This window comes from Acipenser ruthenus, chromosome 15 (assembly GCF_902713425.1).
Source record: "Acipenser ruthenus chromosome 15, fAciRut3.2 maternal haplotype, whole genome shotgun sequence".
NCBI classification, from domain to species: domain Eukaryota; kingdom Metazoa; phylum Chordata; class Actinopteri; order Acipenseriformes; family Acipenseridae; genus Acipenser; species Acipenser ruthenus.
In genome coordinates, this window is record NC_081203.1 from 2,867,224 (window position 1) to 2,885,607 (window position 18,384).

The 18,384-nt window shown below is 42.5% G+C and overlaps 1 protein-coding gene across 2 annotated transcripts; it reads left to right on the forward strand.

Annotated features, from left to right (window-relative positions):
• Positions 1 to 3,264: 3,264 nt before the first annotated feature.
• LOC117964704 (zinc finger protein Gfi-1b-like) lies at positions 3,265 to 10,694 on the forward strand. 2 transcript variants are annotated; one of them, XM_034909099.2, is made up of 7 exons: positions 3,265 to 3,670; positions 4,592 to 4,720; positions 6,087 to 6,236; positions 6,557 to 6,798; positions 8,561 to 8,698; positions 9,108 to 9,273; positions 9,688 to 10,694. In XM_034909099.2, exons 2-7 carry the CDS (start codon positions 4,606 to 4,608, stop codon positions 9,864 to 9,866), a joined length of 990 nt encoding a protein of 329 aa, XP_034764990.1. In that variant the 5' UTR covers positions 3,265 to 3,670; positions 4,592 to 4,605; the 3' UTR covers positions 9,867 to 10,694. The 2 variants fall into 2 exon arrangements, with proteins under 2 accessions (XP_034764990.1, XP_034764992.1); XM_034909101.2 differs by lacking the exon at positions 6,087 to 6,236 and having other exon boundaries at positions 3,268 to 3,670; positions 9,688 to 10,689.
• Positions 10,695 to 18,384: the final 7,690 nt, after the last annotated feature.

Genomic DNA, 18,384 nt, shown 5'->3' on the forward strand with positions numbered 1-18,384 from the left:
TCACTCACCTGCAGGGCGATATCGTCCATGAACCACTGAATGGCTGGTGGGGGGTCAGTGTCAGACTGGCACTCCAGGGTAAGGCATATTGAAATCCTGGGACACCTTCCTCAAAACCAGGACCATCCCAGGGAAAACAGGGACAGGTGGCAAGCCTGCATGGTAACCACAGTCATCAGTGATCATGAAGTTCATGTGATATCTTCTGACTCTCCCTCTGTAAACCACAGAAGATGCTTTGTGGGTTTCTAGTCCTCATACTGTGACTGTGGGTCATGGTGGCTTGCTGTGTCATGTTACTGACTGAGACCTGCAATGTGTAATTTATATTCCTAGCTTGGGGTATTGCATGTTACAAAAACACGCCTTGTTTATCTAGTTAATATGATTTTGTTTTATCAGGATATAGCCAAAGGAAAAAAAAGAATCACTATGTTATAGAAAAACATTTTAAAAAACACACACACACAAATAGCGGATAGAACAACCAACACTGACAGCTTTTGATGTCTTTACCGCCATCTACTGGGCATTTTACTACATTACAACTTCAAACACGTACACTACTCCTGCACACTCTGAAGCCATGGGCAGGACACATTACAGGCGCATTCTGCACATTTTCGTTTCGGGGTTCCTGAGGAGCTTTTGGGGTGCTGGCAGACTGCTCAGATCGCGGGACATCAGTAAAAGTTTGTGTGGGGCCACAGTGCAAGAACATACATTTCTTTCCCTGGTTTCAAAGATCGGATTTTGGAATTAGAACCTCCTGCCAATGATTCTCCTTCAGCCCACATTCACAAATAGACACTATTTTTCTATGATTTGATCTCTGCGTGCTGCTGATTGAGTTTGAACTGCTGTGCGTTATAAAGAAGTCTTGGGGCAGAGACGAACACTTTACTAAAAACAAAACCAGGAGTTTAAAAACCATACCACAAACACGACGTACCGTACTGTTGTTGGAAGGCTGCAGTGCGGTTCGGCCACCAGGTGGCGTTCGAGTTTGTTTTTTTGTTTTTTGCCTTGGGAGCGGAGAAAAGGCGTCGATAAAATCACACCGGTTAAACAGTAACGTTCACACGTACAGGTTTCAAACACATACAAGCAGCACCCGGTATGTGCAGAAAACATATCAGTGACTCAGAGTGAAACAAATCGTTTATATTGTTACACTGTTGAAACAAATACAGTACAGTCTTTAAAACGTCAACTGACTACCTAATCTAACCTCTGTTTAGAAATCCTCTATTCATCCAATAGGAAACTGATTACTGCTGTAGGACTGACAACCAATTCATATTGCAGTAAGATTGTATCCTGCTTTATTTAAGTTGTGCTCAGTTTATGGTGCTGGCGTTTAGTGTCCCGGAAAGGCATTTTGAATTCCCGGGACATCTTCCTCAAAACCGGGACGATCTCGACAACCCTACTACCTAATAAAGAACTGTTTTGTGTTTTTCACACAAATCTTATTGCAACCCGTGAATTGACCACAGGGATAATAAAGAGAGTAAATGCATGTGTGGACAACACATTGACCGGACACGGTATATTAGTAAATTACAGTGTGGTGTATTGAAAAAAATAAAATACACACACAGACACACACACGCACGCACGCACGCACACGCACACGCACACGCACACACACACACACATATATAAAATCAATTAATCACATATTAGTGTGCCTACATTACCTTATTTTTTAAAATATAAAATATTGCTCCTTTTAGTATACTTAATTTTTCCTTTTTTAATTATATATATATATATATATATGTGTGTGTGTGTGTGTGTGTGTGTGTGTGTGTGTGTGTGTGTGTGTTTATGATTACCGGTAGCTATTTTGAAATAAAAAATAATGTGTAAAAAAATAATGTAATTGTATGTAAAAAATAATGTGATATCTTGTAACAATTGTAAGTCGCCCTGGATAAGGGCGTCGGCTAAAAAATACATTATTATTATTATTACTATTATTATTATACAATGTGTTTCCGCTGTACTCAAACACATTTTCTAGGAGTATTCAATTGATCTAAACGGCGACGGATCCAAACACCGCTAACGTTCAACAGATAATTAATCAAGGCGCCACGGTTATGGAAATTAGATATTCAACAACGAAGCAAGTGTGCAGTTTACCCTACACCGTTCCAAATGCAAACCCCGTAAACTCGTGTCCTGCTGTCAGCAAATATCAGACTGGACCATTCCAGTGTTTTATTGTGAACTGATTAACCGCGACGACACAAGAACGCAGCTTTGTATTTTCATGGTGGTTATCATGATAATTCATAAAAAAAAAAAAAACTAAAAAAAAAACTATGATAGATACAATACACACGCACGCACACACGCACGCACGCAGTCGGCAGTGCGTGTTTGGTGTTTGGTGTAGTGTACCTAAACTGTAAATGTATAAGAATGGCATATTTTCTAACATATTTTAAAGACATTTTACTATTTATATAATGTCATTCTTATTTTGGTAGTTTTTTTTGTACGTCAAAAGTATATTCTAAAACTGTTAAAATAATACATTTGTTTTTATTGTATACTGGATTCGAAAAAAGGGGAGGATTCAGAGACATAAATAAATTCACAAATCAAGCTCTAGTGAAAATAGCCAATTGACACTGCGATATTTTTATGGAATATCATGAAATATATATTTTTGAGGATAAAATAAACTTTTTTACTACACGTTTCCAATCTTTGATAACAGTGGTATATCATTTTAAATGTGTATTCAGCTTCTGTATGAATGTATACCTTTTTGACGTGGCGCATGCTACAGAGGAGACCGGGGACCGTTTTAACGTGTGTTTACCTTTCCATTACGCACTGGCGATTTGAACTATTGACCAGACTTTGATACAAACAGCTTAAAGCTGTCCTCTACCAATCCACCGTCATCCTGTTTCAAGAGCTGATACTCATACAGCACGAGCGCTTCCAATATAAGATGTCAGATGTTACAAATGTTTTCAAAACATCTTTTAAACCGTTATGTCTTTGCCTGGGTCACACTATATTGTTCAACATAAAAAGAACGATCCTGCTTTGCATCTATATGCTTTTATTGGAACTATATTACGTTCTATAAAGAACCATTCTTATTTACATTAACTGAACCACAGAGGGTTCAATTGAGTGTTACAGGTAAGGCACAGTGCAGCTATGTTGAGCAATTCAAATGAGATCAGAGAGATGCAGTGTCTGCTTATGCAATTCAAACCGCTTGGAACGTGTAGAATATGGTAAATACGCATTTCAATTGAATTTTTGAAACGGTGTAGTAATCTGAACACGCTGTGTAACTGTTTTGAGCAAATTAATGATCCCGTAGTCCCCAGAGTTGTTTCTTATTTTTTTAGGCAAATGTTCCTGTCCGTCTCTGTGCTGTCATTGGCTGACTCACCAGAGTCAGATTCTACCACAGAATTATCAGATTGAAAAATCAGGGAACAGAGAGAGACAGAAAGACAGAAAAGGGCGACAGGGTTATTTATGTATTCTGTAGAATTTGAAAGAAGGATATAGGACGCCAGGACAGAGCAAGACGAAAAGAAAAAGTTACAAGAATTCGTTTAAACACCAAGAATATTAATTAGCAAGACGATTCTTAAACATTCACTGAAAGAGGAATTTCAAATTCCGGGTAAGTTCGAAACTATATTAATTACGCTTTCTTTGTATTCACGCTTTTTATTATATAATTGTATAGATATATATATTCTCGTTTAAAGTGTATATTTTACTATAAAAAAAACATTTATGTGTTAGTGTTAAATCATTCAGCAAAAACATTTACATTCGATCGTTTTGTTATTTGTAAAACAGACTATTACAGTATACAATGTCAGTTGCGTCTTTAAAGTTAGGCAGAATGATTTTAGATTTCTGAAAACTAACGTGACAGAATTCAAATGTAAAGTTCATTCTTCGGGGTTTAATGTTAATGTGTGTTATACTGAATTAAAACGACGGGTTAAACGATATTGAAAGAAAGCACTGACGTTCGTCAGTTTATTACAAGTGTGATATGGAAAGATAAAATATGAAATCTCTAAGTTTAAATCAAACAAAATACAGTTTGTTGTTTTATTCACTTAAAACTGTTTTTTTTTAAATTCTTGCCTAGTCTTATATTGGTGACAGCGCTAAAAACCAATAGGGCAAACAATCTGAATATTATAGATTAAGAGTGCCTCGACAATATCATATTTAAAACCCTAGTCGACACAATGACCCTCCAAAAAAATAAAGTTTATGTGCAGTTTTTCTCTTTCTGAAAACATTAATATATATATATATATATATATATATATATATATATATATATATATATATATTAACTCAATTCCACTTATCTGATTGTCTAAGTTGGCTACCTTTAACATATACAATAAAACAGAGTAAAATCAATGCAAATGCTGCTAGACGCTTTAAGTGTTGTTTTATTCCAAGGAAAGTGGACACGCTTTGAAGGCGGTGGATTCTAGGGCTCTATCCGCTGTACAGAATGACTGCCCAGCACACAGCTGCACAGAGATGTCACTGTATTCTCATTGATCCACAGGACACAGCTCCACAATGCCGCGTTCATTCCTCGTCAAGAGCAAGAAGGCTCACACTTACAACCTGCACCGGTATGAGAAGGATGATCCGGTTACATCACTGGAGCCATCAACTGTACCTGACAGCACGGGTAAGTCCCTCCGCTGCACTATCAATACTGCATTTAACGACATTTAGAAAGCACGTTTGGGTTATAAATTCATGTAAGCACGTGTATAAACCGCCTTCAAATAGGAATTAGTTAATATTATGGAACATACATCGTATATTACTCTATTCTACTGATCTGTTTATGTGTTAAACTTTTAATATATATTAGTTTTTAATGACTAGGTTAAACATTGTTTTTTTAAGTTGACAAAGCTAACCGGTCTCAGAGTCTGTTATCGTGGTTTTCAAGGTAAACAATTTGTCACTCAAGAAATGCCTGCCGTTTGAAAGAAAAACAAGCGGGCAGCACGCGAACCGGCTGCAGCGTTTCCAAACGCAGTAACTTCCAGGGTCGGGTTGCGTTCGAGTTCCTGCCACGGCTTTGCTTCATTAAAATCCCTGGCGTGAAAGCAGTTAGGACAAGGCGGTTGTGGGACTTTATGCAAAACATCTGCATTCAAATGAAGACAGTTCTACCTTTTTATCCCACCCAGGCAGAGGCAGGGAGTTGATCCGGTTGTCAGTTTGCTGCGGGGCTTTTTGCCAGGAAAGCGCTGTCTGTATTCGGATGCGATGTGAGGCAAAAAAAAAAAAACACACGTAGTTCCTTTTTCCAAATATTTAGGGGAATCACCGATATTCGAGGCGCCCGTTTATGCGACACCACTTAAAAAAAATGCAATATTTTAAAACAATCGGCAACATCCTAGTTCCTTTATATCTGTTATCCAGTCAGCCAGCAATCACTTTGGGACTTGTAAAATAGTAACTTTCACAAACAGTTACTCAACTTATTATTTCATAACTAACGTCTAAAAATAGGTTCCAAATATGAAACATCCAATCACGGAACCCCTAATAGTTCTATATTGTATATAGAACCCTCTGTCGTTTCTAAACATAACAGGTGTTCCCCTGGACCACATGTTTCAATACAGAACACGCCCTAGAATCGGACCCTGTTTTCTAAGAGATTGGGGTTCCTAAATGCATTGCCTGTGCCAAGGGCCTAGGGGACCATTCACCCCCCCCCCCCCCCCCCCATCCAGTTCAGAACCCAGATTGAGAAAAAAAATCTATGACATATGATCAATAAAGATAAAGTTAAACACAAATATCAAAATACAATAACGATTTCTAATCTGCGTGTTTCGAGGGCGCCGTCATCTCACGGTGTGAATTATTTGACTTGGGTGACCTTTTCCACAAGGTGCCCTCCCCAAAACAACTTGGTGCCCTCCATAAATCCTAAATCCCCAGGAAACACAGCAGCGTTCCATAGCTTCACTATTTTCACGATTATGACTACAGCAGGATGGCACTGATAACCATTAACTAATCTACAGCTCTGCTGCCATCGCCCCCAGAGGAGGACATGCCCCCTGTCAACGGGCAATGCCTGGAGTACCCCTACATTAAACAAGAGGGGAGTCCCAAAGGGGGGGTGACAGTGGAAGAGCACCCCAGCGAGGGGCTCCCCTCTTACTGCAGTCCCGGTAAGGAAGATTTTAAAATTCTGTTCTGGCCACCAGGTGGCGCTATGCAATTAGTAAAATCCCATTACACTCAAGAATAAATCATGACACCCTTAAACCCTTTAATAATTTTCATTGTGGCCTGTCAAATCCATCTCTATTGAAAAAAAAGTCAGTTTCATTTACTGGTCACCAAAAGGACTGAACCTTTGTAGTTGCTTAAGAAAAGCCGGTAGGTACTTAGTCAAGGTGCATCTAGCCTAATCTGGCAGGAGCGAGTTGTCCAGGGGGCTGGTTGTATTACTCTGTGATACTAATTCCACCTCTTTCTTTATGCTCAGTGCCTCCCATGCATAAGCTGCCCTCCCCTCCCTACTACAAGCCCTCGTTCCCCTGGGACTCTCTGCACGCTGCCTATGATTTCCGCCAGCTCTCCTGCAACTTCCAGTCCAGCCTCCTGCAGAGAGCCAGCAGCCTGTATGGGACCCGCATGAAGGAGACCCCCGAACCCCAGCAGCCCCTGGATTACAGCACCCACTACTCCCCCAGCTCCGACACCTACCACTGCATCACCTGCAACAAGGTACTGGGGTTTCACTATTCACTGTGTGCTGGAGAGGAGAGAAAGGGACCTGCATGATGAATCCAACTCAATACCTCAACCAATACCTCAACCAATACCGCAACCCAATACCTCAACCCTATACCTCAACCCAATACCTCAACCCAATACCTAAACCAATACCTCAACCAATACCTCAAACCAATACCTCAACCCAATACCTCAACCCAATACCTCAACCAATACCTCAACTAATACCTCAACCCAATACCTCAACCAACACCTCAACCCAATACCTCAACCCAATACCTCAACCCAATACCTCAACCAATACCTCAACCCAATACCTTAACCAATACCTCAACCAATACCTCAACCAATACCTCAACCCAATACCTCAACCAATACCTCAACCCAATACCTCAACCCAATACCTCAACCAATACCTCAACCCAATACCTCAACCCAATACTTCCTACTGGTTTCAGTATGTGATATAGCCCTCCACAAAGAGTAACATGCAATTTAAAATGAAATCTAGAAGATGAGAAAGGTATGCAGATCAACGGAACAGGAATTGAACAGATAGATATTTCATCCATTTCTTTAAACACTCAAGCTGTGCAGTGTGTGCTGGGTTTGTGGTCAGGTTGTTAGCGGTGCAGTGTGTGCTGGGTTTATGGTCAGGTTGTTAGCTGTGCAGTGTGTGCTGGGTTTGTGGTCCGGTTGTTAGCTGTGCAGTGTGTGCTGGGTTTGTGGTCAGGTTGTTAGTTGTGCAGTGTGTGCTGGGTTTGTGGTCAGGTTGCTAGCTGTGCAGTGTGTGCTGGGTTTGTGGTCAGGTTGTTAGCTGTGCAGTGTGTGCTGGGTTTGTGGTCAGGTTGTTAGCTGTGCAGTGTGTGCTGGGTTTGTGGTCAGGTTGTTAGCTGTGCAGTGTGTGCTGGGTTTGTGGTCAGGTTGTTAGCTGTGCAGTGTGTGCTGGGTTTGTGGTCAGGTTGTTAGCTGTGCAGTGTGTGCTGGGTTTGTGGTCCGGTTGTTAGCTGTGCAGTGTGTGCTGGGTTTGTGGTCCGGTTGTTAGCTGTGCAGTGTGTGCTGGGTTTGTGGTCAGGTTGTTAGCTGTGCAGTGTGTGCTGGGTTTGTGGTCCGGTTGTTAGCTGTGCAGTGTGTGCTGGGTTTGTGGTCAGGTTGTTAGCTGTGCAGTGTGTGCTGGGTTTGTGGTCAGGTTGTTAGCTGTGCAGTGTGTGCTGGGTTTGTGGTCCGGTTGTTAGCTGTGCAGTGTGTGCTGGGTTTGTGGTCAGGTTGTTAGCTGTGCAGTGTGTGCTGGGTTTGTGGTCCGGTTGTTAGCTGTGCAGTGTGTGCTGGGTTTGTGGTCAGGTTGTTAGCTGTGCAGTGTGTGCTGGGTTTGTGGTCAGGTTGTTAGCTGTGCAGTGTGTGCTGGGTTTGTGGTCAGGTTGTTAGCTGTGCAGTGTGTGCTGGGTTTGTGGTCAGGTTGTTAGCTGTGCAGTGTGTGCTGGGTTTGTGGTCAGGTTGTTAGCTGTGCAGTGTGTGCTGGGTTTGTGGTCAGGTTGTTAGCTGTGCAGTGTGTGCTGGGTTTATGGTCAGGTTGTTAGCTGTGCAGTGTGTGCTGGGTTTGTGGTCAGGTTGTTAGCTGTGCAGTGTGTGCTGGGTTTGTGGTCAGGTTGCTAGCTGTGCAGTGTGTGCTGGGTTTGTGGACAGGTTGCTAGCTGTGCAGTATGTGCTGGGTTTGCGATGCGGTTGTTAAGCGTGGTAGTTCTTGCATTCCCAGGTCTTCTCCACTCCTCATGGACTGGAGGTCCATGTGCGCCGGTCACACAGCGGCACCAGACCCTTTGGCTGCAGCATCTGCAGGAAGACCTTCGGCCATGCGGTCAGCCTGGAGCAGCACATGAACGTCCACTCCCAGGTATGAGAAACCAGCCTGGCAATCAGAACCTGCCACTGACCGGGTCTGCACAGGCTTCTGTAGATAACTTGTACTGTATATAAAAATGTATATGCGTTGTTGCTTACCTGCAATGTCTCCTTATATTATTATCTCACAAGAGACACCTAATCAATTATATATATATATATATATATATATAATCACATTATAAGTCACATCTCCGTATTAACGTTTAAACCACAACAGAATCTAAATAAATAGATTATGTTAATATAAGCTTTTTGTCTGTTTTTTATTAAACTTGAATGACTTCTAATATATTTATATTATCCTTTGCTGTAAACACCTCAGTCTAAACACAGAGCTTATCCACTGAAATAATAACGCTGTGTTTGCACCCCTGTTTTTGCACCCCCCACCCCCCCAGGAGAGGAGCTTCGAGTGTAAGATGTGTGGGAAGACCTTCAAGCGCTCGTCCACGCTGTCCACTCACCTCCTGATCCACTCGGACACGCGGCCCTACCCCTGCCAGTACTGCGGCAAACGCTTCCACCAGAAATCCGACATGAAGAAGCACACCTACATCCACACCGGTAAGGAACTGACACACTCCCCTGGGCCAGGCGTTATAGAAAAGAAGATTCAACAGCCAGCCTGGGAGACCTTGAAAAAGTACAAGACAGTCTGATCCAAAAGGACGCCTTAACCTCCCCTAATGTTGATGTATTTAAGAGACATGATTGGGTTAATTCTGTAAATAGCTTGCAAGTGTAATTGTGTGACAAACTGCCTTTATAGATTGTATACTCAATGTGTGTGAGATAAGATGAGGTTAAAGCTGTAAAAATCCCCACTCTTTTGCACAGCGGTTAAGATGCTCTCTTGTGGGGTGTGGGCTCCACCCTGTCACACAAGTAAACATACTTAGAAGTGACGAACGTCAGCGTGTTCCGATTCCCGAGCTTTTAAAAAAAAATCTGATTCCCTATAATGTGTTTGCGTTGCAGGAGAGAAGCCCCACAAGTGTCAGGTGTGCGGGAAATCATTCAGCCAGAGCTCCAACCTGATCACACACAGCCGCAAGCACACCGGCTTCAAGCCCTTCGGCTGCGAGCTCTGTGGGAAGGGCTTCCAGAGGAAGGTGGACCTGCGGAGGCACCACGAGAGCCAGCACGGACTCAAGTGAGCCGAGCGAGCGACCAGCAGCCCGTCCGAGCCAACCTCCATGATTGCCTCTAGAGAGGGCTGTTTAGAGCATCCGAAATCACTGACCGGCTCTTCAGATCACATCCGTTGTGACCTTCGATAGGCCGAACAGAACGAGAACTTGATGCTTCAGTGGTTATCTGCACTGTTTACTATGGGATGGAAATAAGACTCCCCTTGCATAACAGTTTGATCCATCCCTGGTTTTCCTAGGAGTTTAATAAGATACACCCAAACTTGTTACCTATACACCGTGGCTAATCAAGCTCATAGTAAAACCTGGAATGGGTGAAACCGCTATGCAATAGGAACCTTATTTCCATATATATAAATATCTGAGTCCAGCACTGGAGAGGAGTCCCCTGACGCAAGCAGACTCTCCCTTTTAAGGTTATCCCATCGGATTATAAAAACGCAGTTCAGGTTTTGATTCACTTAACTTCATTCAACAGATTTCATATGCAGACAAAGCCACCAGCACTGGCCAGCTTCAAACGAGACCAAGAAAGTTCTGATTGAAATATATTCTAAACCAAAAAATATGACCTAAATATACACAGATATTTGTCAAGAAGAATATAAGGCTGCAGACTATATATATATATATATATATATATATATATATATATATACAGTATATATAGTCTGCAGCTAATTAGGGATGCACAGTTCATTATTGTATATATATATATATATATTTGAAGTGATTTACCAGTATAATTAAAACATTAAAAAGTATTTAAAAAATGTATTGTGTATTTTGTCTCCTGGATTATTTATTAAAGACAGTGTAAAACTATGTAATATGTGTGTAAATACATGAATAAATGAATAGGATCTCCATGCTTTGCCGTGTTGATCTTCATGTAATTGTGTAATAAAGACAGCAGACCAGCAAGGTAAATAGGCTCCATTGTGTAGAAGCAAAATCAAATTGTTAAAAACTAGCAATAAACAACTCGTCCTGAAATCTGCCTGTTGGGCTGACAGGTGCTAATACCACGACGAGGCAAAGCAGGTGCAATAATTTAGCTTTCTTGCAGCCAAGTTGTTTCCTGCTATCTTCAGGCTGTAGCTTTGTTTTCTCCCTTTTTCCTTTTGCAAACTGCGATACAGTTGCTGAGTCAGCCAGGAATCACAAACAAGCATACACCACACACAAAATAACACACGAGTCACCCACACTGCGGTCCACCCATCCCAGAACCTACATTACAAGACTCTTATGCCATAACAGATGTGTTCTGATTAATATTCAACTGTCCGAAATCTCTGAGAGCCGTGGCTCCAAAGCACTGGCCCTCCTGGCTCTCTATTCAAATACGTGCCTAGAACTCAATGCAAATCTCTTCCGTCGAGCGGGTTTGCAAATGGCCTGTACAGATAAGAACTGCAACAGCCATAGAGAGGGAGGGCTGTTCCCACTCAGTGGTGTGTAATAATACCAGCAGGTTTTATTTTTAGCTCTGGTAGTTAGTGTTCAGCTGGGATCGCTCGTTTATAAACTGTTAACGACTACCTTACCAGCGCGTGTTATCATCGGTGATAAGGCCACACTAAAATGCAAATGCCTGCTCTATCCATGAGCCCTTTCCACTACATGTCTATTGTATTTAGTGGCACCAGTGAGCCATATGCTATACAGCACTGTATTGGCAACCCTGGCAGAGAATTAAAGAGCAGCTACATAAAGACCTGATGATGTACAGCTAGTTCACATAAAACCCAGGACCAGTGTATCATGCTTGCTATTTCGGTTGCATAATTTATGTACCAGGTGTGTTCAGAAAGGGCTGTATATTTTTCCTCACTCAGACCCCTTACTTACTAAACACCCTGGTATCTCTGAATAGATCAAACAAATAACATTGATTTTTGTACAACCCCATTTATTAAACCACCTCACTTCAGGTATTCCACAGTCTTTATAGGAGTCTTTCCAGAAGCTGCCCCCCATAGTCGGTAAATAAGGATTTAAGCAGAAACTGCATCACTGAATTATAGTGAACACACCTCATGTGCAGGTTTTTTTTCTGCCCCAGGAACCTGCCGCTCAGCTCCACTTCATGATTTACAATAACTGTTTTGCCAAACAAATGTCATGCGGCGCTCCCTCGCAGCGTCTCCAAGTAAACACAACGCAGGCAGCAGCTGGATCTGGATCGCACTTGCCAACCAATTTCAAATACTAAAAAAAAACTGAAGCCATTCATCGAGGCTCTGCTTCTTAAACTAGCTGTGCAAGCATCACCATTTAAACATTCAGCCCTACTAGTGACACCTCGGTCTGTCCAGGGGAGACTTGGGGTTTGATACAGCAAAGGTCTCCCGGTGTCCTGGAACCAGGTTTCAAGCCACTGATCCTGAAGAAAAGGGCTTTGTGTTCCCTCAGCTTTACAATTAGAAAGCACTAAATCTTGCATGTTTGTAGATTGCCACAGGCTACAATGATCCCTTTTCACCCAGCCACATTAAAATTGTTGATAAGCAAATAAAAGCAGCTATCTAATGTTGTTCGGGGGGCGCAGGTAGGTTCAGCCTCAAGGTCTGGATGTTTGACAGCAGTACCTGAGAGGAGGTAGGTACAGGAGACAAACTCAGCCCTGTGGTAAATGGACCTTTTTGTTTTCTTTTATTTCAAACCCTCTCACGTCATGCATGCAAATGAGGCTCCAGCCTGCCCTTTGTGTGCTGCCAGGCAATCTTATCTCACCTGTAAGCACTGCTTCACCTGCGCAGGGCAGCATTGAGGAAATCTGTCACAGAAAACCCTTGATAAGCAACTACGGTATACTGACAAATTACTGTATATCAGCTGTAATCTGACTTAATCACCACCTTCCACATATACATGCAGCACCAGAGGATTCCGTGAACTAGGCTATAGAAGACCAGGAATTGGAAACACCCGCCAGGTATAGCACACACTTTTTATGGCACTGGTCTGTCGCTCACATGGCTAGATTCATTTGGTTTTGCTCATGGCATAACTCATAGCTGTATAAAAAAGGCATCTCCGTTGTGCAAACCTGTTTAAAAAAATGCTTTTAGTTGTCTTGAAATGAATTTCCAAAATATATTTTCTCACCTGTAGAATGTATTACAATATGTTTTAATATATATTTCTGTTTCGTGCCATACGTGTGTATTGCTGGGCTTCCATATTATAACTTTATTTAACCCTTTCAGGCATGAAATATTGAAACTAGCGGAACAAAAAAAGTTTTTCATTGATTTATATAGCGGAAAAAACCCAGCATCCTACTCATCTGAGATCATCATGCATTTGCGTCTTTCATATGTCTCCCATATAAAGATGTGTGAAAGGTGTGATCGATGCTTGTCTTACAGATCTCTTGATTATGTTGGAGCCGTGGGATTATGGCAGAGAGGAGCTGGGTGTTAGCTTGTTTGTTCTGGCTAATTTCCAACACTTAAATACACAGCAAAAAAACCCCCAAAAAAAGCAGTTGGGAATTCTGGAATGAAACGTATGAGAAATAATGTTTAAAAAAACCACAGAAGGAAGCTGGAAAGAAAGAAAGAAAGAAAGAAATCAGTGTTGGAAAGCACGGCTGTGTGTCTGTTATGGCTGGTAAACAAATCTGTGGTCTGTATGCAAATGTTTGTTTGTACTGCCGTCCTGGTTAAGGTGTGATGGGGCTAAAAACAGTTAGGGTGGTAACTTCACAGCAGGATTCATATCAATCAAAATGTAGGGAATTTTTCACTTACTTATTAATACATTGTGGGGAAGTACCAGGACGGCATGTGATGAGAGCTCAGGGAAGCTAACTTACCTGGTGGGTAAAGGACAAGGTGTTGCCTCCTCTAACCACTAGGACCACACCACCTCCCAGTCCCTCAGCTCTAACCACTAGGACCACACCACCTCCCAGTCCCTCACCTCTAACCACTAGGTCCACACCACCTCCCAGTCCCTCAGCTCTAACCACTAGGACCACACCACCTCCCAGTCCCTCAGCTCTAACCACTAGGAACACACCACCTCCCAGTCCCTCAGCTCTAACCACTAAGCCACGCTGCCTCCCTGTCCCTCAGCTCTGTAGACCACACTGCCCCCCAGTCCCTCAGCTCTAACCACTAGGACCACACCACCTCCCAGTCCCTCACCTCTAACCACTAGGACCACACCACCTCCCAGTCCTTCAGCTCTAACCACTAAGCCACGCTGCCTCCCTGTCACTCAGCTCTAACCACTAAGCCACGCTGCCTCCCTATAACACAGTCCCACTACCCCTTGCTGCATTATCTGCTGTGTCTCATCTTTTTTGCATTTGTTTCAGGAAGGTGGAATCACTTGGCACCATCAGTATCTTTTAATTTCGGGAAAATCAAATCTACTTTTAGATGCAGTTGCCCATTCGGGGCTGCGGTTTGATTTCCAGGCACCCCAGAGCTGAGAGAAATGCAAATCAGGATAGTGAGGGAGAAGGAGGGGGGAGGGAGGAGCAGGGGAACCTGTCTGTCCACACTCAGCCACACTGTTGCTTCACGCTTCAGTCGCGAGGCCGGCATTTCTAACCGGAGCTGGTCCTTTCACAGTTTGTGCTCACTGTACCTACAAAGCAGAATGCCATGGAATCCCAATGATAAATGATGCATTCGTACAGCCGTCAGCCTCGTCACCCAACCCTTATTCAAATACATGCCTGTAACACGCGGGGGAAAAGTCTAGAATGTTCAGGACTTTGCTAATCTCCTCGTGTTCTAAGAACCTCAGGGTGAAGCTACAGCTATGGCCAAAAGTTTAGCATCACCAAGAATCTTAGGACTATAGGAACACAATTTAGATCTTTTATTTAACATCATGTAATCAAAGAAACTACAAAATGATATCGCAAAAAAAAAAAAAAAGGTCTACCGGAAGCCATAATAGTAGCACAGTAGTATTTCATGTTAGATTTCCAAATGTCACATTTGTCATTAAGAATACGGGAAAACCAAAAAACAGAATGTAATTCAACATGTTTCATTCATCTTTATGAAGCTAAATGAGTTAATTCTATAGGGTGACGCGAAAGCTTTGGCCACAGCTGTACAGTCACTGCTAGTTATACCCCACCATTGCTTGCATCACTTTAAACGCTTGGACCAGCAGCTATATCAGGCAACAGCTTCACACAGGGGGAGAAGAGATTACAAAAACAATCTCTCAGCACTGACACATCATATTATTGTTACTGTTTTATTACTGAGTTGCAGGGTGCCTGTATAACCCTGACACACACACAGGGCTTGTGAGGTTATTTTGCTTAGCAAATGAGCTGCATGCAAAGTACCTCTCCCACTCTGCTTAATGTGTGCTTACAGTGCCAGAGGCTAAACTCTCTGCCGAGGGCTGAGGGAACTGGACACACTGGTTACTCGCTTCAGATTCAGGACAGCATTATCAGAGCCCATGCAGATGGAGGGAGAAGCGGTTCAAAAGTGGGCACAGCCAACTTGTTGTGAGCACTGGCAACGTTATTACTGGCTCACCCGCCTTTTCTTCTGTCGCAGATCTCTCTGCTTCAATGGGGATGGAAATAAGACTCCCATTTCATAGCAGTTTCATCCATTCCTGGTTTTACTACAAGCTTGATTTGACGCAGGGTATAGGTAACAAGCTCAGTTCTGTCTGATTAAACTCATGGTAAAACCAGGAATGGATCAAACTGTTATGCAGCGGGGGGGGGGGAGTGGGGGGGGGTCTTATTTTCATCCCTGTTCAATTAGGAAAAAAAAATTTGAATATTAGCGCTAGGAATGAAAACCTGTTACCTAATCACTTCGTGTTGCGTTGTGCAAACTCACAGCAGTGGTGCAGGAGAAGTCTATCCACAGTATTTGTATTTGAAGTATTTGCATATTCTGAATTAAAGTAAAACATTTTTTAAAAGCACAGAAACAAAAGATAATCAGTGTAATAAAAGTGAGGGTCAGTAATAATGATTGAAGGCATGGAAATGCACTGCGGCACTGCGGCTTGATTAAAGGGGATATCAAGATCACAGCTGCTTTACTCTGTTTATTCAGCTTGTGTTCAGAGGCTCAATGGGCCGCTTGTATTTCCAGTCTAAAGCCTGCTGCAGTATACCGTAGTAAAAGAACAGTGAAGAGCAGTAAAGCATATTCACAATATAGTGAAGCTGATGCAAGCAGTGTACATCCTAGGACAGCATGGTGAGGCGTGGTACAAGTTGTCCCGTTCACCCATTAAGTACCAAATTCAGTTTTCTTTGAAAAAATCAGAACACGACCTGCATTTATGTAATTTAATCTAAATCATGCACAGAAAAAAAAACTGTAAATCCTTCGTTTTGACTGTAAACTGTTGCGTCCTATTTTGAGGACAGTCAAGTTAGACATGCTTGGAATCAGAGCAGTGAAATTTCACGTCGGCTATGAAGCTCAACACATAGAAAATGGAGCTTCAGCATCACTGTGGGGAGGAAAAAACACCAGGAAACGGATCCTTTTTAGGCTTCAGTTTCTTATTTAATATTGAAAGCATCTGAAGGGCTGTGTTGGCAGAATTAACAGAAACATTTAGACTTAACTGTTGCAGTTAACAAAATTAGAGTTATCATAACAATCTAGTGAAAGGATTAAAATAACATTCTCCAAAAAAATACAAAGCAGCCTGTCCTCAAATGCGGACAAAGGCAAACGTGGAGAAAGAGAGAGAGGAAACAGGGAGCACATCAGAAGCTGCAGTGAAATCTGAGGTCTGGGAGACCGGAGGGCAGGGACTGGGCTGCCTGGTAAGTGAAGTCTTATCACCCCGGCCTGCTTGTAACGGCCGGCTCTCAGACGCTCTGTGGTGAAGAGGAGTGGGGCTTGGGAGGGGCAGATAGGGCACGCCTCGCTCTAATCAGGGCGGCGCAGGACCAGCACCCAGAGACATGAGCCTCAGCCACAGCCAACATAACAGACAGATTGTCACTCTGCTTGGAAAGAAATGTTTGCAAGACCTCCACGTCTGTAATCTGTTGTCAAACTTACTGCGTTTGTGGTTTAAAAAAAACAAAGATCCCTTCTCTTATTAAAAGCTTTCCTGCTGGTATTTTTACACTTTTTTTCCAAGCATTTCCCATGTTTATACTATGCATTGACCCTGGGTTGCTATGGTTATTAATATGCTTCACCATACCTTGCTGTTCTTTACAATGCTTACCACAATTTCACAATGCTTTATTAACACTTTGGAGTGCTATTACTATGGGAAGCTTTTATAAGGGTAAACACATATTTTTCCCCAGATTGTCTTCAATGGCAGGGAGACAGTGACACTATGGTATATTGTAATCCATTGAGGCATTTGAGAAAGAAGCCATTGATAAACGGGGAGAACTTTTTAATATTTCGAAATGACAGTCAATAACATATCACTGCATGGTTGAATGCGCATGGCATTACCAGCAGTACCAGAGAACTATATCAGCACCTATTTATCTTGTGAGTTTGAGGTTACGGATTCCACCAAACTCCCAGCTTAGAAATAAACTCAACATGGATAGGATCTTGACTTTAATCACACTGGAGCCTCTATTACTTATTCAAACACTGGTGTCGTTTAGATGGAAGAGAACCCCCTGTTTCTTTGACTTTTAATCATGATCGAGCAGCTCCCTTGAACCAGCCAGGCATGCAAGCTGAAAAGCAGCAGTGGGGTCTCACAGCACCCAGCCTGTCTTCAGTGCAACACAGGGAGGGAGACGTGCAGCCGGGCAGGGAAGTGAGGGCTAATCAGGACCCTGCAGCTGCCCGCTGTGACTCAGCAAATCTCTAGAGCAGCCCAGTGACTCTGCAGCAAATCACACTGTGGCAGGATTGACTGCACCCAGCAGAGAATAAACACAGCCTCGCGCAGTGAGCAATACAGATACACTGCAAGAGACAGCAGGGGCGCGACCGCAGGAGGAAGAACATGCATTATGAGCATCAACAATTTACTCAAAGCACCTTTGACCATTGTTCCATAGTCCAGTTTCTGTGTTCTTGTGCATATTTTAGTCTTTTAGTCTCATTCCCCTTTCTTAACAGAGGTATTCTTACTGCAACACATCCTTCAAGTCCTGATTTCAAGAGTGACCTTCGTACTGTTGATTTGATGGACAACGACTGCCAGTTCTGTTGTCAATTCAACACTTCTTTCTATTCCTTAAGGATATTATCTTCAAGTATTGCTCATCCTTGTTAGACAGTTTTTTGGGTCTTCCAGTCCTGGGTTTGTCAATTACAGATGATGTTTCTCTGTGCTTGTTGATTATGCTTCAGATACCACACCTTGAAAATCAAGTGATGCGAGCTATTTCACTCAATGTTTTTCCTTCTTTATGCAAGTCAAGGTTGTTATAATAGTAGAAAACACTAGTGGAGGCTTTGAGGAAATTGTTGAATGCATCAGAGTAGAAAAATACAGCATGTCTAAGACTTTTGCACAGCAGTGTATATATACAGTATATACATACACAAAAACTACAGTTATGGTA